At 41.5% G+C, this 23,070-nt stretch overlaps 2 protein-coding genes across 9 annotated transcripts in view; both read left to right on the top strand.

The window, feature by feature from the left end:
* The window catches only part of MEGF10 (multiple EGF like domains 10), a 108,545-nt gene extending 98,701 nt beyond the window's left edge, over positions 1 to 9,844 (top strand). The window contains exons 21-25 of the mRNA XM_033005607.2: positions 161 to 288; positions 458 to 581; positions 2,550 to 2,594; positions 4,197 to 4,403; positions 5,363 to 9,844. Coding sequence (XP_032861498.1) covers positions 161 to 288; positions 458 to 581; positions 2,550 to 2,594; positions 4,197 to 4,403; positions 5,363 to 5,523 — 665 coding nt within the window. The 3' untranslated portion in view covers positions 5,524 to 9,844. The remainder of the gene's footprint in view (positions 1 to 160; positions 289 to 457; positions 582 to 2,549; positions 2,595 to 4,196; positions 4,404 to 5,362) is intronic.
* A 3,658-nt stretch (positions 9,845 to 13,502) lies between these two features.
* The window catches only part of PRRC1 (proline rich coiled-coil 1), a 33,134-nt gene continuing 23,566 nt past the window's right edge, over positions 13,503 to 23,070 (top strand). Inside the window, exons 1-3 of one of the 8 annotated variants that reach the window (XM_042787822.1) lie at positions 13,651 to 13,899; positions 14,315 to 14,373; positions 20,651 to 20,757. In XM_042787822.1, the coding sequence (XP_042643756.1) occupies positions 20,661 to 20,757 (97 nt within the window). In that variant the 5' untranslated portion in view covers positions 13,651 to 13,899; positions 14,315 to 14,373; positions 20,651 to 20,660. Of the gene's footprint in view, positions 13,578 to 13,650; positions 13,987 to 14,314; positions 14,374 to 18,609; positions 18,854 to 20,650; positions 20,758 to 23,070 lie in introns of those variants that run through there. The other 7 variants (XM_042787820.1, XM_033005598.2, XM_033005593.2 and 4 more) reach the window with 7 other exon arrangements.

Genomic DNA, 23,070 nt, shown 5'->3' with positions numbered 1-23,070 from the left:
TATATCTCTAATTTCTTTAAATGAATGCAAGATTTTTAGATTTGTTTTTCAAGAAACTCTAAATCTGATTCTCAAATCAGTGCAGCACTGTCAGAAACAAATCCTATGAAAGAAATGCTGTGTTATTTTTAGCTGTTCATTTTCCTCTTTTTCTTTTCAGAAACCATCCCCCACAGTAATGGTGGAAATGCTAACAGCCACTATTTCTCTAACCCTAGTTATCATACTCTAACTCAATGCACTACCCCACCTCATGTCAACAACATGGAGAGACTGACCCTGGCAAAGGTAAAGCATAAAAATCGGGATGTTTCTGTGTAAATTAGGCTTTGTTTTATTTTACTTTGTTCCCCAATGTTTCATATTTGGTTTATTTTTCCTTTCTCTGATTCTAATCTGGAAATTCGGCAACTTCCCATCAGTTTCAGTTTCTATTACCTATCTTTCTTTGAAATAGGCAAAAAACAATCAGCTGTTTGTGAACCTTAAAAATGTGCAACCTGGAAAACGAGGCACTGTCATGGACTACACAGGAACATTGCCTGCAGACTGGAAACATGGTGGCTACCTCAATGAGCTTGGTAACAAAAAAAAAAAAAAAAAAAAAAAAACAACAAGAAGGAGAATGTGAATTCTATTCATTGTGTTTGGGGTGGATTGGAAAGCAGGGGTGTTTTCCTGGTTCTCCGCTCAGGGTAATACCAGGCTTGTCAGATTGTGTGTGAGGTTCAGGGTCATGGGTTTGACCTTCCTTTAAGATAGTACCTTAGAGATAAAAAAGTGACTCCTTGTGAAGAACGGTGAATCAGCCTGATGCACAGTGCAGACATGATAGGCAAAATACACAATTTTTATAAAAAGATTTGCTTATTAATTAGTTTCATAAAACAATTGCTATTGTACTATAAAGGTCTGCTTTGCAAAATTACGTATTCTTATTAAATAAATGAGAGGTTGCATATCCTTTTTTTTTTTTCCCCTACCAAATGGAATCAGTGCTTTAGAAAGTAATATCTCATCATTTGAGCTGCTTCAGATGTAAATGCTAGGAGCATCTTTCCAGCTAAGCCTCCTGTTTGCTAAAAGACGGAGCACTGTCCGTAAGAAGAAAAATTCCTGATAAGCAGTGAGATTTGCTATATCGTGCTTTATGTTATCTTCTGTTGTCTTTTCATCCTTTCCCAATCTCATGCATTCCAAAAAGGCTGGATTACATTGACCATGTCTCTGACCAGTGAAAGCCTTAAAAGGGACTTGCATTGCCAGTATAATTTAGATAATTTAATTACCTTAATTTCTGGTACTTTTCAGTATCAGATTTGGGGAATCAGAACAACAGTATGCAGCATTACTTTTTTTTCCAGTGCATCCGCAGTCTTCGTCTAACCACAACTTGGGCTCAGATCTGGGTTTTTTAGAATTTGGGTTTCAGTCATAATGCCCAATGTTCAACTTTACATTTTCTTAGAGCATCTGAATGAGCACTTAAGACTAGGAGTCTTAAGAGATACTGGCTGTGGCAACACACTGCTGTAGATCTTGATTAACAGGGAGATTCTAGAGGGCTGGACAAATGCTGATGATATGTCTGTTTTCTATAAAATCAAATGGAATTAGTTGGGTAACCAGTTAGTAGGTAACAAATTAGTAGGCTGGTGACCCAGGCATTAGTCCTGGTAAAAACAACAGAACAGCTGACATGATATCTAATAAATGAAGCTGAGGTAGGAATAAAACTAATTGGTTCAGGTCTCTTCAAATAACATAATTTCATCCTTGGAAGATATGAATTTTGTTTATACTGATACTGTATAGACAAAAAGATTTTAGGCTTTTGTATGGCTTCTTGCATAGTACCATGATATAATCTGATTAAAAAATTAGCACTCCATAATATCAGTCAAAGCTATTTGAATGGATTAGTAACCAGGTAAGTTCCAGGCCTCTGAAGGCAGTTGTCAGTCATTACTGATAGCTGATGTTTATATTGGGATTTATATTGAGAGAAAACTGTTGCTAAAAGCTGGAAAAGCTAGACAGTTGGAAAGCTGTAGACTTGGGTGCTTGGTGTTTAGGCCATTCCTGCAGGTCAACAGAGTGGCAGTCATTAACTTTGGAAGCAAAGTACCAAGAATTGGAGTGAACTTTGCACACTGATTTTCAGGTCAAGATGGGATGCCTTTCTGATAGATACGGTTTATCCAGACAAAAAATGTGCTTTATTCAAACAGCAGTTTTTAGACTCATTCAAGAGTAACTGGGGGAAACATAGTGGTCTGTGACATATATGAGGTCAAACTAATAATGTAATGGTCCTTTATGACCCTAACCACCTTCCCTGTTCAGGAAGCTACTGTTTGAAAGTGTGCAAGCAAATAGCAACAATGATTCTGTAACCCTATACTGGGCAGTTTCACAGTGCTTGTAAGAGAATTATTCTGCTGAGGTAGAAATTAGTACCAAAGCAAATTTTAAGGCTTTAGAAGCTGCTATCTAATTACTTTTCTTTGCTTTTAAAACTACTCTGTTTTTTCTGTCATTTTGCTTAGGTGCTTTTGGACTTGATAGGGGATATTTGGGAAAGTCCCTGAAAGGTGAGGTTATTTTCTGATACATTTAAATGAAATGAGGTAGACATAAATTTTACTTTTCTAAATTATCTTTGGTTTCTATGTGAAGAGAATATAAAATATTTTTGGACTAAATTATTCCTAGACACTGAATCAGTGCATGAAGTTTGTTTTCTTTTGTTTGGTTGGTTTTGAGGGGAGGATTTAAAAAAAAAAGACAAACAAACCAAACCAAGCCTTTCTAAGTTCCTTATGTGTCACCTACGTCAAATGTTTCTGTAATGCTTGAGTCACAAAATGGCTCTTTTCTAGACAGCAGAAGGGGATGGCCCTTTAATTCAGCCTAGTGAGCCAGGTAAGGGTGCCTGATGAAAGGCTTTAAAAGAGAGTCATTTCCTCTTGAAACTGTCCTGGTCAATGTAGGACTGCATGACGACAAGCCTGCAGTGCTTCATCACATTTACGGCAGGCCTTTGGAAAGGATATCAAAATACGAACACATAGAGAGGAATTAAAAGCTTTGGAAATTCAGGGTAGTGATGACATTTTGATCTTCTGAATTCTCTAGTTTTGTCGTAAGACTTTATACTGGACCATACTGATGTGTGTCACTATTTTTGTTATATGATTAAGGTATGCCAAGGGTAACTAGAATGCTTGGATATCCAAACAATTAAAAAAGTATAGCTAAGTTCATATGAGTAATAAATTATATGTAGACAAAAGCAGCTTATTTGTCACCTTGTGTGTAATACAGGACAATTAAGCCGAAGGAGTGATTTATTATACTTGACACTTCCTGGTTTTGGAGAGTTAGGGGAAGCCCAATTTAAAGTATCTTAAAGGAGTCACAAAGTTAGGAGCACCTATCCACTGACAGATTGACCATGGTCAGTCTTATATTGGATACTCAGAGTTGGGAACAAGCTGATAAAGTCTCAGCTCTAAAGCTTAAATAACACAGCATATCACAAAACAACACAAAGTAACACAGACACCACAAAATCTCTTCCCAGCATAACAAAATATGCCTCCTCTTAAACTACACTTATCTGTTCTTCAGCTGAATCCTGAAATGACAAGCTATCTGTCTGACAAGCTATGATGTTTCCTTTTAAGTTCTCCTATGTGCACCTTACAGTGACTTACGAGAAGCCGGTTACTTTTTTGGTGTGGCTGCATTCTGAAAATTTGCACCAAACAGGCCAGCCCTAGAAGTCACCTTACCATCTGCCCAGATACTGCTATTGTGAACAGTCTTAGGACTCTTATTTTAATAGTGTCCCGAGTTCAGCACTTGGAAAGGCAAAAAGTATTCTGAAGTGCCTGTTAAAACTGATTCTACACATTATCTGTATTTATTGCTAGCTGCTCTTTTAACCAGAATTGTAGGACTTTCCAAAAGGAATTTGCAGATGGCAAGACAAAGCCCATAAAAGAGCATAGCAGTTAGATATGCCTTCGTTAATTGCTGTATAACAATTTTGAAGTGTTATGACTGGTTTCCATTTAAAAATTCATTTATGAGTGACTTTTTAGAATTCAGAATTAAAGAATGGCATGTTTAGTAGCAATGTCCATAGAAGGTAGCATGCTTGAGAGAGTAATATGTTTTTCTATTTACAGATCTAGTGAAGACCTCAGAATACAATTTAAGTAATTGCTCATTAAGTAGTTCTGAGAACCCATACGCTACTATAAAAGATCCACCAGCTCTTGTACCAAAAAGTTCAGAATGCGGTTATGTTGAAATGAAGTCACCAGCACGCAGGGACTCCCCATATGCTGAGATCACCGGCTCTGCTTCAGCCAATAAGAACGTTTATGAAGTTGGTAAGTACAAAATCTACTTCTAGATGTTGAAGGTTAAGAATAAAGAGCACAGGACTTTTTTTCTTTGAATCAGTTTAATCAAAACACATGAAAAATCACTGAAAAGAAGCATGATGTGTTCAGATTCTATTTTCTGCTCAAAAGCTCCAACAACAATCTTATTCTTTTGAGGTAAGTGATGTAATTCACAAGAACAGAGTTTGAAATATGCTCAGCTCCAGTCTGTAACCTAGAGATACCTCTGAATTGCCCTGATTTGAAAGCCATTCTTTAAACAACAGCATAAAATAAGCTTAGCATCTGATTGCAGTATAATTCAACTCTAGATTAGGCTGTTAAGTGCTGAATGCAGCTGGAGTAAATGTATGGGAGGGATAGAAAAGATCTGTTTCTCTCTCTTGATCAGAAAAAACAGCATCTTCACCCACAGACATACTATTTCGCTGATACGGGCCCTATCTAGTTACTGCATTACTGTAGTTAATGTAGTTACAGAAAACTCTGGGGTCATGTGGAATGGTATTTTTCCTAATGGTGTCTGGTCTGGAATAAAGTGTATGTCACATGTCATAGGATACCATTTTCCTTTCCCATCCCCAATTAGAGATTCCTCTGAAATCCATCTTGATTAAAAGACACAAATTTGGGCTTTTTTTTTTTAAAAAAAAAAGTTTTTCCACACACAAAGAACAGATGCTGGTCCACTTGCTTCTGTCAGTAAATATTCTTATGGCAGGGCCCTGCTGCAAACCCACAGGTGTAACTTAAGTGTAAAGGCAAAACATGTTAACATCAACCTTTGTTTCTACACCTGCATTTCAGGACTCGTCATGGCAAGGAACCTTTACATTGAAACAGAAGGGAGGGGATATTTTGTAATGAAAACTGAAATGAAATACAGTGTTTGCTTTCTGTTTGCCACTTCTAGTACTGAATGTATGTGCTCTCTTTTGTCACAGAACCTACAGTGAGCGTTGTCCAGGGAGCATTCAGCAGCAGTGGACGTTTCAGCCAGGATCCTTATGATCTTCCAAAAAACAGCCATATTCCATGTCATTATGACTTGCTACCAGTTCGAGATAGCCCCACATCCTCTACGAAGGAGGTCAACAGTGAATGACCCCAAAAGCTGATGTGTAGCACAGTGGGACTCCGAGGGGGCAAAGTGGCATGGTTGTGCTCCTTCCTCTAGTTTACCATCATATTTGGCTCCTAATCTGTCCAGCAGACAGTTGCTATACATTAAACAGAATCTCAACTTGAGGTTTGTATTGTGTATACAAGTGACAGATGGACAAATGCCACACTCTGGGGATCCTGATCATTCTTTTTTTTAATGGCAGTATATTTTATAGGAACAGGTATGTAACACATTTATACTGTAGTATACTGGCTTAAAAATATTAGTTTGCAGATTGGTTTTGGTAACACCCCATCTCAGCAACTTTAAATATACACTTCATATTTGTCATGTTTCAGAGTAGAAATACTCCCAGGACAGTGCAATTTACCAAATGCCATTTTGTACAGATGATCTGATTCACTAGTTACATAGAAGAAAAACTGCCTTGCCAAACTTTACCTTCCATTCTGATCTTTAGTCAAGACATATTATTAAGAAACAAGATCTGATGGGGATAAATAAGCATGATACTGCAGTTGTCTGGGAAATCCATCCTCAGGCTTTTTTGTCCATTACTGGTGGTGGACATACCTTGCTTGAATTGTTTTGGAGATAAAAGCATTGCATACATCAATATTATATGATGCCTCAACATCTCTTGGTACTCCAGACCCAGCACCAGTCTTCAACAAATCTTCTGCTACCATTCAACTGCATATGTTGCAGTTCTGACCACTATTTCTGCCATACACAACTAATAATCCATAACATATCAGTAATTAATTCATAAATTATGTAAATTAAATCAGTTTATTTTTGTCACCATGGACTGATTATATAAGGAGTGGACAAAGGTGATGACTGCTGTAAATCTTAACTGCAAGGAAAGGTTTACATTTTATAAACAGGTAGTAATAATGACTGTAATATAGGATAAAAATAATAAAGTGTTTTGATTTTTTTTTCTTAGGAATAACTAAGCAATCTCTGTGCATACTTGCTAAAAAGGCACCTTTTCTTTTTTATAGTTGATGTAGGGAAACACATGCTTAAGCTGGTCTTTTGCATTGCTAATATTGTGACACATGTACCCCCCCCATTCTTCATTAACTTGTGTCTCCGCTTTTACTCTGTGTGTCTGTGTTTCTAGTGATCTTGCTTGTAATTGCAAAAATATTCTACCGTGTGTCCATTTTTTTTGCATTTTTGCCAACTGGCCTTTATTTTGTCTGGTTAAAGAGACCTCTGGGCAGAGGGAGAGGATTAAAGTAAGAATTCATGTCGTACTGATGTCTATCAGAGGTGGTTAGCTAATACATTAATAGTTTAACCTAATTAATTAATTAGGAAAAAAGAAATCAAGGTGTTTTTGTCGAGGATAATAACAAGAATGCAGAGGAAAAGTAAAAAACAGTCCCTCTTTGAAGTTTAGCTTATTCTGTTGACTACATTGATGAAGACCCGTATTTTTCCAAAAGGCTCCTTTCCCTCCCTCCAAGAGAGTCTGTTATGAACTACGCAGTTCAGAGGAAATTAAATTTTCCAAGCTATCCATCCATTGAAGCAAAATTGTCCCCCAAACATGCCAGCTTAAAAATAAACTCTCTTTCAATGGAAAGTTACCTTTAGAAACTGAAAAATGATGTGGCGGTATTATTACTTCCAGCTGCTGCTGCTGTCAGTGATGCTACCTGCTAACATGCTCGTAACATAACCTCAGCAGGCTTTTCCACCCTGCCCTGGTGGTGACTCTGCAGCTTCTTATGCATAGCTTGTCTTGAGGGTTGGTGTATCCCAGACTGATGGGGAAAGGATACAGGTGGTTGCATCGTATGGCATATAACAGGAAGCAGTAGTCCTCTCTTCTTTCTGTGTTCAGGTCACATTTTGACATGAGGCCTGTGATACACTATAAAGATGTGAAGGGTAGTTGATAGGTCAGGAGTTCAGTGTACATGCTCTCCGGCTTAGCACAGGGAGTGCCATGACCATTTTTATCTTTACATCTGGACTGCTATACAGTCTGAGGCAAAGAATTATCACTATTGTAACCACACTGATATATTCCTAAGAAAATCACAACCAGTTGCTTTTGGAATACTAAATGAAACAGAGGATCAGCTGGAAGAAAAAGTGAAAAAACTTCTGGAAATTTTTCTTAAAAGGAACCCCAGAGCTCAAATGGAAATACAGTTTGCTTTTATTTGCTGCCACTTGAGTGGTGATAAATGAGGGATCTGCATCAGAAGACATCGTTGCAGATGTACCCAAGCCTGAGAATGTATATGCCTGTATGAAGTGCCCCATAACATTCTTGGGTTTTGCTGGCCATGAGCACTGGCTGATTTGCAATTCACTAGGCATTTCTTGTATATCCTTGGAATAATTTTATTATCTTTGGATTTTGCAAGTACAGAAACTAACTACAAGATTTCAAAAACCAGTTAGCATTTAATCCCTCCATAAGACAAAGTATTGATTGGGTTTGTGTGCATATAGATAACATGTAGAGCTACTGGTATATACATGTGTTTGTACTGTGTGAAACACTTTAAAATAAAGCCTTTCTTCTCTGAAGCCATGAATAGCAAATGCTGTATTTAGCAAATGTGAGCTCATAAAAATTTATTTTCTTACTCTCTAAAATTTGGAGACCGCTAGATAAATTAATCTTCATAATACAAACAGTTCTTTTGTTTATATGAAAAAGTGAAGAGCTGAATGAATTATATGTTTGAAAATTTCCAGTATGTCACATATCCTGCAGTGATATATTCAGCCAAATATTCATAAAAACAGATGAGTTTCTGATAATACTGCCTATTGTGTATGTTCTAAATATACGCATTACCAAAGCCTGCTTTTTTAATATGTGAGTAAAACTCCTGCTCTGTAGTCAGCATAAGCAATGTCTGCATATATCTGAGCCGGATTTGCAATACATATAGGTCAAGTAAGCATTTACTTGTGAATTTACTTCAGTGAATGATCATTGGTAGACACTCAGAAAACAGATTGCCTGCAGGCATCATACATTCTTGTTAAATGATAGCCGTGTATCATTCTAGAGGAGACAAGCACATGCAATTTGCATTGGCGGTCCTGCTGACTCCTGTATGGCTAGGGAGGCTTGCTCTGGACTACACTCTGCTGTCAATTTAAGAGACCCCCAACTCAATCCTCATAACTGTCACATAGCCCTTTTTGTAGATCCCAGTATGCTCTTTAGAGAACTTAAATATTTCTGAACATGCATACTATATTGTGGTGGGAACTTAATGGGTAAGTTGATATAATAATTTTAGCAGACAACATCTGCTCAGAAAATTGGCTTCACCACAGACAGGAATGGAAGGAGATGCCTTGCCTCTATATATTCACATTACAAAAGTGAGAAGTATAGCATTGAAAATGGAGATAGCTATCCCCTAGCAACTTGCTATCAGTTTAATGAAGTGAAAAGTGCTGCACAAAGTTAATAGCCAATTTTAAAGTAGTGAGTATAGACTTTAGGTTTTAAATATGTAGACATACTCATTCTGGTCTTTTAGAAGCATAATGAACCTCAAGGCCTTTTACTGTATCAAAGATTTTTAATCACAACACACCTTTACACATAAAATTTGTCCTTATCTTGATCTACCCAGAGAACTCCCATTAATTTTAACTGGAGATGCTCATGCAGATTTACCGAGGGAAGAAGATTTCGTTGTACTCGTGCTTTCTGCTGAGACAATCTGCAAAATCAAGTTAATATTAAAGTGAAGTTAGGATAAAACAAAATCAAAAGTGGGGAATGTGTTATTCAAAATAGATTGGATTTTCCAAGTACTGTGACTACAGCTGAATTTTTTATTAGGTATGTGTCCAAATAATAATCCTTATACTGAAACTCTAAAGTCCAGACTGAAGAATACAGAGCTAATTTTGACAAAAATGCTTTATATTAAAGATTGTATATATAGTAGTTTAAATGACTGAAAACAAGTGGGTGCATGTTTATTAATTACTGTACAGAAAATCTTGTCATTTGGTACATTCATACCAGTGCTAGAGCACTGAACCTAACTGTTCTGTCTTCAGTTTTTTAGCCCACAAGACTTCACTTTGATATGATTGAACTGTAATAAGTTTTTTAAGAAAACCTATCAAGTATGCCTGGCTTTTTTCTTAGCTGTAACAAAAAAGTGGTTTGTTGTAAAAATATATCTATTTTCCAAAAATGACTGATGTTCATCATTCTGCCCTTCACTACCATTTATTTAACTTCACATATGTGTAGGTTAATGTAATAAAGTTTCTAATGAAAGATGGGAAATGCTTTGAAATTTTTTCCTTTGTTTTTCACTTGCTTAGGATGGATCTTGAAATAGCATGTGAAATATAAAAAATGTTAACCCTACCCATGCTGGACCACCAAGTAATGTATTTTATTTTTGCTGTTATAAAAAGCAAGTAGTTTATGAAATGCTTTCTGGAAAATCAAGGCTGATTTTGAACACCTGAACATAAGTGGTTACTGTCTGTTCCTGCAGGAATTAAATCTGTAATTGGTGCGATTCTTTCTAGCCTGTGTCTTGAATGCTGAAAGCTTTTAACCTTCAGGAAGATGAGCACCTAAGTTGCCAAAAACAAGGCATTTCCCCTTTTAGGTAGGATAATAGCGTTGGATTAACCTTTAAAAAGTCAGTAACCAAAGTACAAGCACAGCATAAAATGGGGTAATATATTGTAATTTCTGGTTTGTAATTCTGACCCCCTAAAATGAATCTAAAACACAGCATAGATAGATGGTGGGGGAAATTATTATTATTATCACAGACAGGTCAAGGATGAGAGATTTGGCATTAAAAACTAAACATAGAAACACAGAATGGTTTGGATGGGGAGAAGATAGAAGACCCATGAGCATGAGCCAAGTGCTGCCTGTGACTCTCCGTGGGAGGCATCGCGGGAGCGCAGAGGGCTGACCAGCAGTGCTGGGGCGTGGGGAGAGCCCGTGGGACTTTGTCCTGCAGCCTCCCAGGGAGGCATGAGGCGTTACCGAGTGAACCCTCTTGCCATACGTGCCTGGAGATGTCTGCCACGGCCAGAGTGACCTGATGGGGCCCCGGGAAGACAGGGATGAGACCTCGGTGATGGGTGTGAAACACCGGTGTCGAGCACAAGACACGAGATGGGGTGATGGAGTGGGCAGTGGTGATGCGGTCACCCTAGTTTTATGCACTGGGGCTGCTCTGCTGCTGGGGTGAGTGCCATGGGTGAAGATGGCCCATTGTAATATCCCCAAGTGATGGACTGAGAAGTCTCCAAGCAACGAACTGATGTCAGCAAGTGATGGATTGTGACCACATGTCCCTCGCTGCTTAAATTCGGGCGCCCAGTCTCACCCAGTCGGCCTGTGTCTTCACTCCGGCTGAGCGAGGTCGCGAGGTTGGAGTGCTGAGCGAGGCCTTTGGTGCTGGTGTCGTGCTCAGGGAGTTGTGCATTGCAGCTCTCTGTGTCTGACCCCAGAGCCGGCGAAGGATTTTCCCCGGCCCTGCCAGGTTCAGGCAGCCGGGGCACCCAGGACACGCGTGCGCAGCAGCAGAGGTGAGCTGGGCAGGGACACCTCACCCTGGGGAGACGGGAGGGTTTCCTTCCTGAGGGACCTGGGCATCTCTTCCAGCCCTCCCCCGGCCAGACCCTCACCGTGGCCTCCTTTCCTTTTCTAGCGTTACACCCGCTGCTGCAGCGCTGGTGAGAGGGAGCAGCTCAACATCCCCAGCTCCCCCCAGCCCACCGCAGAGAGCTGCGAGCATGGCCACAGAGCTGGACAACCTCTGTCCCATCTGCCTGGACAGCTGGGAGGAGGCCAGCTACGTGATGCCATGCCTCCACCAGTTCTGCTACCCATGCATCCTGCGGTGGGCTGACAGCAAGCCCAAGTGCCCCCTCTGCAAGAGGAGGATCACCTCCATCCTGCACTTGGTGTGTGCGGACGACAACTTTGCAGAGCATGTCATCACATCATCTGCAGCACCATCAGTTGCCGACCGCCAGGCAGGAGGAGCTCCTGGCCATCCAGCTGCCCAAACAGAACAGCCGCCTGTGGAGACGGTGCCCAGGGCTCCTCTGGGCGGTCTCCAGCCCAGAACCTGGGCATCCCTTTTCCAGAGCCACCCAGATCTCCTCCGGCGCCTTCTGCCCTGGGTGCGTCAGGAGCTGGGACTGATCTTTGGGACCCGGCGCTTGCGGGCAGACACAGTGGAGATGGTCCTCATGCCCCTCCTGGATCTTTTCGGGCTAGATGAAGACATGCTGGTCCAGCTGCTGGGGGCCACCCTCCAAAACCACACGGCGACATTTGTGCACCAGCTTATTGATGTCGCCGTGCAACGGTGTGGCGGGGAGGCCCGCCGTCTGCTGGGCCTCGAGGACAGCCATGCTGCCAGGGGCCAGGAGGGCAGCTCCGTGGCTGCCCCCAGCCCCACTGCCTCCCGAGAAGGGTCTCCCACACCTGGACCAGCCCCCTCTGGCAGCGCTGAAGGAACCCGCGTGGACAACCTCCCCAGCAACTCAGCAGCTGCCCTTTGTAGGGGTCCCGGCAGCCCTCCCTCTGCCCCTGTTCCTATCCCCAGGGAGCAAGAAGTGCGGCGGGAGGAGGCCGCGGCACATCCATCCGCTGCCAGACGGGGCAGGGATCGCTCCCCTGGGGGACCACGGTGGCCCCCAAAGAGGAAGGCTGGCAGCACCAAGCCCGCCTCTTCAGCCAAGAGGAGGCCACCCCGCCGGCAGCACTAGAGGAACATCCCAGATGCTGCCAAAACCAGGGCTGGGCCAGCAGCTGGGGCATGCTCTGGCCCTCAGAGGGCTCCTGGCCCTCTAGTCAAATTCTCAGGCGGTCATAGAGAAAATAAAGGCCTGAAAACTACAGAGAGAGTCTTGGTGTTACTAACAGTGTGCGTGGCGTGGCTATCCCCACCCGTGCTGCTTTCTCCTGGGTCTGTGGCCACTGTTTTCCCCTTGTTGTCCTTAGCAGAGCACCATGCAGCTACTCCCTCTGGTCTTGTGCAGCTGCATTGCCCTGCTTTTGTTAGCGGTCGCAATTGCGAATAGAACTTATCTACACAAAACTGATAATCAGGCACTTTTTTATTCCAGTGCTGGGGAACACGGGGGATAAGTCCGCCAAATACGTGTTCCATGACAGATACAAAGCATGACATATTTATACACATTTTCAGCAGTCATGGTTACAAAGTCATTTTAACTCAAGATCCATAACCAGTACCCATTGTTTTCATTCAAAGTCCATAACGATTCCTAGAGTGATTAAGACAACATACTAGTTACCTGTTCCTAAGGGCCTCAACATACCTTACAGTCATAGCTGCTGTAACTCCATTTTAAATCAAGGTCATATTTTAAACTAAAATCGAAATAATACTCTAGGATTCAAACTATTTTATTAAGGTAATTGCAACACTTTGACTACCATGGTGCTGGACCCGTGCTGAGTGACATCTCCATTGTGACATCCCCAGTCGATGGTTGGTGGCATCCCAAGTGATGGGTTCTGATGTCAGCAAGGGATGTAATAAAAATGAGTGTAACCAAAATCTGGCTTACATTCCCATGATTAGCAACTAGGAAACGTTGCCTGATGGCTTTTTAAAGATGTAAAATCGAAGCCATTATGTAATTTTTTCTCCCCGTTAGGCAGAGAGAGAAGCGCTGAGGCTCCGCCCGCTCCCACGCAACTGACGTCTGGCGCTGTTCGCGCGAGACAGCTCTCCAACATGGCGGGCGAGGGGAGGCGGGCAGCCCGCCCGCGCCCGGCCCCCACGGGGCTCTCCGCCCCCACGCAGGGCCCGTGGCTCGCCCGCCCCTTCGCCCCCCCCGCGCCAGCCCGCGAACGTGGCGAAAGAGGCGCACGCCCCACCTCTCCCCCTCCCCTCTCTACCGCCATTTTGGCGGCAGGGAGCAGGGCGCGCGAGGGGCACGCCGGGCGCCCAGTTGCGTGGCGGGAAGGGGCCGGGGAAACGCTCCGTCGCTTGGCAGCGCCGCAGGTGACGTGGCAGCGCGGCGTGAGGGGAAGGGCCGCACTGCACGGCGCGGCGCGGCGCCGCCAGGGCTGCTGGGAGCTGTAGTTCGCGGCGCAGCCGGCCGGTGCCCCCGATCGTCGGCGGCCGGGTCCGGCGGGTCGCTTCCCCGCCGGGCTACCGCGGTCAGCCAGGCTGCCGCGGGGCGGCGAGCTCCGGCGCTTGGGCTTGGTGAAGCCGCCTGTCGTGGCGGGCAGAGGGGGACACGTTGACACCCGTCGTCCCCGGCGGCGGGGAGGGAGTGGCTGGAGGGCCGGGCTAGGCCGGGCGGCGGCGGTGTCCCGCAGCGGTGGGTTTCCAGCGCTCCCGGTGCCAGCTGCTGCCGTTGGGCGCCCTTGGGGCCCGGAGCGGCTGGGGCAGGTCCGGAGGTTAGGGGGTGAGGCGGGGGGGCAACGTGGGGGCTGTGCGGCGCGTCGGACGGAGGGGGGGTGCGGAGGTGTTCCCCGGGACGGGGGGGCTGTCGGCGGCTGGGCCCTGCGGGGCGGCCGCCGCCCCGCCGCCCGTGTGCGTGTGTTTGCGCCTGTACGTGCCCCCGGCCGAGCTCCGGGAACCGTCCCGAGATCTCCACTTCGCGGGGGCACCCCTGGGGCTGCACGGTAGCAGCCCCTCACCGGGCTCGGTCCTGGAGACCAGCCAGGGGCGTGATCCTTCTATGGGCACGCTGGCTTTTTGCTTTTGTTCTGAAGTATTTTGTCTTTCTAAAGGGCGGCAGCGGCTCCTGTCCTCTCTGCTGACAGAGTCACGCTTTGAGGCTTGTGGTAAGGTGAGGGTCATGAGCTGTGAATGCAGATCAGAGTCCTTGCTGCCTCAGCATTGCAAATGCAGGCATGAACCAGCACTCCCTAGAATTGCCATTTGGATGGTTCTGGTACCTTAACGGGTCATGTACATTGTTCTGCTTTTGTGAGTCACCCTCAAAGAGACGAGCTTCCTCCAAGGCACTCTGTAGAGAGTTTGGATGCCAGGCCTCAGGGCTGTGCATTCCAGGTCCTGGTAAACCTTTGTGGTTTTTGGCTTGAATTAACATGACTGACAGTGGAAATCCTCCCCTTTGAGGATCTGTTAGTATGTGATAGAAGTGATGCTTCAGGAGGCTTATTGGTTATTATGTTTCTGGAGACATTGCTGAAGTGATTTACCCTTTATTTATTGTCACATGAAAAAAGCATTATTTCATTTTGGAAAAAACCTCTGAAAGTGCTGGTACTGTTGCATTATGTCATGTCATACAGCTATTGGTGCAAATTGGTAGAGTGGAGGTGGTTTTGTTTAGCTGTTTCTTTGATGGTTTTATGTAGTCATATGTAACATTGTGTACTCCATTAGTAGTTCTGCAACTGGTCATCAGTGTTCTGTAATGAAGTAGGCCATGCAGCTACATAACCTTTGTGATATTTAAAAATAAATATTTGATAGTGAGGGTATGTGTAGTCTGGAACAAATCCCAGGGGTTGGCAAAGACACTGAGAATGTGGGAAACAATTCTCAGAGATCAGGAAGCTTTTATAAAAATGGAACTTCCTATTTTTTATGATATTTATGGACTAAGATAACTCAGTCTGCAGTACTCTCATGACAAGGCCAACCCCTTGTGGCATGCCTGGTTTTTTGAGTTATCTGGATACTGCTTTAGGTCTTAGGCATACCTTTTTTTTTAAAAAAAAAAAAAAAAAAAAAGAAAAACTGATGTGGGTGTTGTGATTAAAATAATTTTTATTATGAATATAAAACAGGTATAGGAGAGTTGTGGTTTTGTTTTTGTTTTTGTTTTTTTCCTCCTTTCCCAATTACCTCTCTTTAAGTCTTTGGACTTTAGAACAAGTCATTTAACACCAGGTGATTAACTGATGATCCCTCTGTGCCCTTCCTTTGGCTTCAGTGAGCCTTTGTATGCCCTCTGGGACCTGCCTGCATTTAACCCACCAGAGTTGGAAGGAACTTATATCCCTGACTTAGTGCTTTCCTTCTCTAAAGTGGAATAAACCAGTGTGAGAGATTTCTTCTATCACACTTCAATATACTAACTGTTCAACTCTGATTTTTTTTTTGTGTGGTTTTTTTGAAGTGTTATCTTTCTGTTAACTCCACACTGCCTTTAATAGCCAAAGGTTTTTCTTCTGTCATTTTATTTTTTGCTTTTATCTTGGTCATTCTGGTTTTAATCTCTTTCTTACATCTTTGCATCATCGAGTTTAATAGCATTTCAGTTTAGTATTCTAGCTGTGGTTTTGTTTGATTTTAGGCTCTGTTTAGAGAATAGTTTTACCTCTTACAGTTCTTAAGTGTATTGGGGGGAAGGGGATGTGTGCTTATTAGCAGGAGAATCTACTGAAATACAAGAAGAGGTTAATTAAGGATAATTGAAAACATGGCCTCATTAAGAACTGTGAGGTATGACTGATTTCTAGGTAATAGGTATTTATCCATGTGAAATTCACTAATCTCCATTTGTAGGTAATTTTATAGTTAACTGTGAATTTCTATATTTTAGAGTAATTACCTGAAGAATGCTTTTGAAACATGGTTGTGTCGTTAAGATCTTTACAAAATACCAGCACAAAAGTAATTACTTCCTATTAAACTTAAGTCAGAAGATTAATAATTTACCAGTTCAGCCTTTTAGTCTCCAAATCAAACTATTTCATTCTTGCTTTTAACATGAGCCTTGTTAAAATTTTCAGTCAGAATTTTATTGTGGTTTTCCCTTCAGTGTACAGAGGCCTTGCATTTGGGAATTAGGCAAGTGGCTGAGATTTAGCTTTAGGTGCTAATTTAGATGAGATTTGGCTGGTGAGAATCAGTAAAATATAGTTAACAGTCAGCTAGGGATAGACCTCATGGGTATACCGTATATTTGTTGTGTAATGTGGGAGTTTAATATCATTCCTATATTGTCTTCATTAGTACTGACAAGGTTGTTTTTCTTTTTTTAATCAAATAATTGGTGGAAGTCTAACAAAATTCATGCTTCTTAAGGGGGTTATTTTAAGGATGACTCATCATTGGGTGTGTGGTTTTTCTGTGTATTTCTGTCTTCCATATCCCTTTTTTTTTTTTTTTTCATACAAGCATAAGCCAAGATTTCCTTCTAGCTAAATGGGATGAGATTATCAAATATGTGAAATCAATTTATGTTCCAAATCACTAGGTGGCAGTGCTGGTGTTATTTTCACCTAATTGCACTTGCTTCAGATTTGTCTGTTTCAAGAGTTTCTCCTTTGTCCTTAAACATCCTAATACAAAATATTCTAGTTTGCAAGAGGGCACAAAAGTGACTTCTTAAAGAAATTTGGCTGAATCTTCAAGTGATCCTTGCTGCATTTTACGTGTTTGTGGATTAGACTGTTAAGAATTATTACTATTACTGTTTTTATATTTTTTTTTACGTCGCTGAAAATACAGTCCAGTTCCACACCCAGCAGTCATTACAGGTTTGTACACTGATCTTACTGGGGAACTTTTTCCCTGCAACTCCTCTAAGGGAAGTTGTAAACCGTCACTGGAAACTTTGTTGAGGACCAAACACTGCTAGAGTCTGTGGATTGCTTGGGTTTTTTTTTCCCCCTATGTCCTTCTACCCCAATGCTTCCCTATTTCTTGCATATAACTGGTTTTAGGTAGGCTATTTAAATTCAGGTGTTAAACCATACATCCTGTGGAATCATTTTTAATTATATGTAGTGCTGGATTCTTTCAACGTGATGAGCTATTAGCTTTCAAATACACCTATTTTACTTTTTGCTTTCCTTTCTGTGTATTCCCTCCTTACCTGTCTTATCTTTCTCCTCAACCTTATTTTTAAAAAAATACTTATATTTTTTCATGCAGCACATACAGACTACAACTGGCTTATGTTGTGAATGTAGTGTATAGAAAGCTGTTACTTGTGCAGGCTTCATGTTACTCTCTGCCAGGTCAGGACCTCACAATGAGATTGATGGTTGTGTGAGGGGATGGGTCAGCTAAAGGGACAATAATATAGGAGCATTTAGGCTTTGGGGTTCTGTAATTGGCCTGAGGGTGGGTAGCTGGAAAGGGAAGAGTGAAGGAAAAAGTTGAGAGTGGGAGGAAAGTACTACAGGCTATTGTGGTTGTAGGTTAGAATAAAGGAATTTGTCTACTCTTCCAGCAAAATGTAGGGAGAGGTTGTCTTCACCCCAACTAGTGACAAAACCCCAGCTGATTATAATGGACAGTATATGAAAGAGCATGGTATGTGTTAGGATCAAAGGATAAATTTTAAGATAGAGCAGAAGGGAGAAAGTGGTATGCCTCTGTCTGGGCATTACTCTAAGGGTATCCAGCTTGCTGGACACATTGCCTGGGAGTGCATATCTGGACCTGCAAAGTATGAGGGAACAGAAATAAGCCCTCCAGCTGTCAGGATTCCCCTCTCATGCTTCATCTCCTGGCCAGGCTGGATTTGCAGATGGTTGGCTTTACTAGTGAGGCTTACAAGTGAGAGGAGAAAATGTGAAACTAATGTTTTTTGCTTTTTTTTTTAAATTCAAATTTTAAGTCAGTCCCATGGAGTTTTTGTATCATTCTGTTTTGGCAACCAACTCATAATTTTTGGAAGTTCAGGATTGCTGTTTCTGTTTAATGGTTGCTTAACTTTTCTCATTGTAAAGTTAATAAAGAAAATAAACTACAGAGTTATTTAATTTTCTACTAATTCCTAACTTTCCAGATTTCTTTCCTGGTTACTTCTGGAGCGTAGTTTGTTCCCTTCCCCCCTCTGCCACTTTCATAGATCTGTGAAGCTTTGAGAAAGGTTTGTACCAAATTTTTGAAAAGCCACTCTGGAATTTTTCCAGTCATTCCGCATGGCTGCAGTATTTATTTTAAGTAGCAAGCACCTCTCAGCAGTTTTTAATCATGGTATTAGGTGAAATCAAGCAGCAGATTAGAAGAGTCTTGATGAAGTAAAATGTTTCTAGGAGGTTTTGGTCAGTGATTACTTTAGTTGCACAATGGAAAATTCTTTCCTGCTTTGCAGTGTATAATTGGAAGAAGAACAACTTCAGAAATACTTCTGTGAGGGGGAATGTAAACTCCCGTAACTTAAAAGACAAAATCTTGTTGCAAATTCTTCAACTCGGTGAAGTTTAACGGAAGACTGTGCAGTTCCTTTCTAAGGGATGATGAGATGTACTCATTCTTCAAGGACAGTCTGTTCCCCACCAGGCAATTACTGACCCTATCATCCCATCTGAAGAGAAGCTTTTAAATGAATTGAAGAGGTACAGAGAATCTAAAATCCCTCATCATAAAGAGTTTTCACGAGGAGTGCTGCACATAAACCACGTTTACTTGCTTTCTGGGGCTGGGCTAAAACATACAATCTGGAATGATTTATGCAACACATACTGTTTTGTCAGAGGGACTACAATTTCTCCTAGATGATGTTGATGCTTGCATTTGTTTTAGAAATTCTTTGTAAGCCTGTCAAGACTAACAGTGACATCCCACTTTTTGGATTTTTGAATTTGGTAGTAACAGTAATTTTTTATTCATATTAAACTTAAGAGTTGTATATGCATTTAAAACAGCAGTGAGTCAATGAAGGTTTGGGGTGTTTTGTTTTTTTTTTTTTTTTTTGTTTGTTTTTTTTTTTTTTTTTTTTTTTTTTTTTTTGAAAGAGGGGAAAACCCCTGTATTTTTGTAAGTAGAGTTCTTTTTTATATATACCTGGGTATTTTTACTCAACACAATATCTAAGCCTTTTCCTCTGAAAATTGTTATAGGGAATAAGATGGCAGTCCTCAGTAGCTGTTGATGTAATGGATATAGTGGAAAATACTTGAGTCTATCTATTTTTTATACATCTAATTACTTTATATAGGATTTTTATTTCATTAAAATTTCCTTAACAGTTGTTACTTCAGGGAGTGGTACAAATCATTGCTGTCTAGTTTACCAGACTTGGGAGGATGTAAGGGCTTTTTGTTAGCTGTCTCTGCACTGAACAATAAAAATTTCCAAGTGTTCATGAAAGTCTTGGGTTTTTTCCCTTTTATTTTCCCAAGCCATTTTACATTAATTTAAGATTTTCAAATAAGCATATAGCTTTACTTTTCCAGAAGTAGTTTATTTTAAAGCTTTACTCAAAGATGTTAAAAGATACTTCTAATATAATCTGGCCTTCAAAATAAAAGCGAAACTTTTTGATTACTTTCACTTCTGATAGTATCACCAGAGCAGTATGGTGTCTGGATTTTACAGGAATTGTCTGTGCTGGAAAACTTGTTCAATGTAAATTAATTTCAGTATAATTTTATTCATGTTGGAAGTGAATTTCAGCTGGTTTCATTTTGTTTTTTCTGGAGATTTATTTAGCTGACCCCACAACGTTTCTGCTTTTAAGGTGGACAAGTTGATGGTTAGATCTCGAGTCACAGAGTTGGGACTTCTGGGCTGCTGCCAGCTATGCCACAGTTTGTGGTGTTCAGCAAGGTGCTTGCACTCAGGTGTGACACTCGGGAGTATCTGCCGAAGTGCTTAAGCCCGAGCGAGCTGCAACTTCTTGGGTAGTCATTGTTCTTCACGGCCTCTTGCCACGTTTTGCATCCTGTCAGGAGTTAATGTTGAAAATAACAGGCCCTTGTATAAGTTACTATAGCTCAATAATGCAGCCAAATTCTACCCTGTAGTTAAGTTTTTCTTGCAATGGGATGTGGGGTGTGTGATATGTAAATTACTTCTCTATTATTACTTATCTGAGTGCCACTGGAAGCAGTATCTGGGCATACACAGTAACGTTTTCAGAAAGAGACTTGGAGTTTGTGTCACTATCATAGTGCTAAAAATACAGGGAAGATAGAGGAGAAATGAGGAATTCTGGATAATTATGTACTTGATATCAGTCAATCTTTTTCTTTTTTCTAGAGTTGGCATTTGAATTAGCTGCTCTGTCTAGGAATGTAAATAAATTACTTTTTTTGTGGCCTCTACATTCTAATTTAAAATCTTTTCCCTTGTTTCTCAAGGTGTATATATATATATTTTTTTTTTTTTTTTTTTTTTTTTTTACTCAACAGCTGAAGGAAAATGATGGAAGAGAGTGGAATAGAGACAACTCCACCTGGCACGCCCCCACCAAGCACAACAGGGCCTGCTGCTGCCGCTGCTACACCTGTCTCATTAGGTACAGAAACTTACTCAGCAACTTGGTCACATGTATTAATGTCTTGAAGACAGCAATTCATCCAAAAGTGTTGCAATCAGCAACAATTACAGTGCTCTTCTCCAGACTAACTGGAAGAATTTAAATTGTTTCTTAATCATGGAAGTGTACTTTTTATCTGACGTGCATCTGACACACTGAATATTTTAAAAAAATTTTTATTCTTGAAACATTGTTACGAAGTCATGTGGATGCACTTGTGTTTTTTAAGGACATGGGGCCAGGGAAATAATACTTTCCAGTAGAGTACACAGTTAGAAGAGCAGCATAGAAGGGAGTTGAAACCAAAACAAATTTATAGTCTTGTAGAGGATAGTGATAAACCTGGATAATCACTTGGTTTTTAATATCGTGGGTGGTAATCAAAGGACTTTATCTGATTTTTCAAGAATGTGAACACCATATTCTGAATACCAAATATTCCATTTTCTGACATGTCTAGTATTGTTATCTTGAGTCACACTGGTGACTCCGAAGTCAGTGGACTCCAAAGTGGGGTGCTCTTATACCAGGGGGTGTGCAAGGCAATCCACTGGAGTGTGGGAAGAAAATATTTGAATGCCATTAATATTTATTCTTATCTTAAAAATAAGAAATAAATTAAGCTTTACTAGTATTCATTATACGGCTTGACATTGGTGTCCTCACTCAGTTGGTCTATACTTTGGACATTCACATGTCCTAAGGGAAGAGTGGGTGTTCCGTGATGCAAAGGGATTGATAGTGTCACCCTCACTCATTTGCTCACTTTCATCATATTATGATGCCTTGCAGTTTGTGTTCCTCCTTAAGTGAATTTATGGATTGTTGTCTAAACTATAGTAACTCTCACAAAATGGGCAAATGGCTTAAAAAAGATTTCTGCAAAGAGACCACAGATTGAAAATACTACTAATAATGCGACCACAAGCAAACAACAAAAAAAATGGAAGAGCTGACACTTCTCTGACTGCTAGAACAAGCTCTTTGCCATTGTTTTTACCTCATAATATGGCTCACAATCTAATCAGATTGGACAAAAAAGCTGGCCAGAAAGAATTCAGTATTTTTGGGAGGACTATCTGAAATATAAATTTCTATCAACCATTGTTAATGATGAACCTTGCCCTAAGTGTATTCTTAGCCAGTATCTCCAGGCACAATATGCTATGAAGCTGTATTAGCTATGATTAGCAAGACACCTGAAAACTATGCAGAACATGAAATCAAACCTCTACTTTTTTTTTTTTTTTGCTAACGTTTCAAGTCATACAGTATTCTATTCAGTACTTAAGATATTCCAGTAAACTTGATGATAAATCTTTAGAAGCCTCTTTGGAGATTTCTTAGCTAATAGTGAAGACAAAAATGTGTGTGTATTGAGGAAACACTTGTTCTTCATGACATGGTAAAAGTATCTGAAATAATACATGGAAAACAAGATGGTGGCAAACTAAAATGCATTAGTCAGCAAATACTGTTGGAAGACGCATAAAAAACATTGATGAAGATTTGAAGGTTTGCTATACAGTTGCCTGAAAGTACAGATGTTCCTAACACATCTCAGCTTACATTTTTTTTTTTGCTAAATACTGTTTCAGTAATAAAATACTGTCATGGTTTGAGCCCAGAGGGCAACTGAGTGCTTTCTCCCCCTCAGGGATGGGGTAGAGAACATAAAAGGCCCAGGAATTGAGATAAGGATGGGGATGGATGACTCTCCCATTATGGTCAGAACATGAATTTAATTTAAAACACCACCACCGCTTAATTTAACAATCAAACATAGTAGTACAGTGAGAAGTGTAGCCACATCTTAAGAATACCTTCCCCTCACCCCTCCCTTCTTCCCATTGTCAGCTTTGGTCCCAGTGTCTATCCCTCCTTTCCCATGCTGGGGCTGGCGATTATGGTCAGTTTGTCACCTACTGTCTCTGCTGCTCCTTCCTCCTTCGGGGTCGGACTCCTCGCACTTTTCCCCTGCTCCAGTGTGGGGTCCTGTTCATGGGAGACAGTCCTCTATGAACCTTCTCTGATATGAGTCCTTCCCTCAGGCTGCCGCTCTTCCTGAACTGCTCCAGCATGGGTCCTTCCTGCATGTTGCAATCCCCCCAGCAATGAACTGCTCCAGCGTGGGTTTTCCTCAGAGTCCCAACCTTTGGGTGCAGCCACCTGCTCTGGAATGGGGTTCTCCATGAGCTGCAGGTGGGCGTCTGCTCCACCATGGATCTCCATGGTCTGCAGGGGGACAGCCTGCCCTCTCATCATGGGCTGCAGGGGAGTCTCTGCTCCAGT

This window comes from Tyto alba, unplaced genomic scaffold (genome assembly GCF_018691265.1).
Source record: "Tyto alba isolate M040663 unplaced genomic scaffold, T.alba_DEE_v4.0 Super-Scaffold_13, whole genome shotgun sequence".
Classification (NCBI taxonomy): Eukaryota; Metazoa; Chordata; class Aves; order Strigiformes; family Tytonidae; genus Tyto; species Tyto alba.
This window is presented reverse-complemented; position numbering and strand designations above follow the sequence as displayed.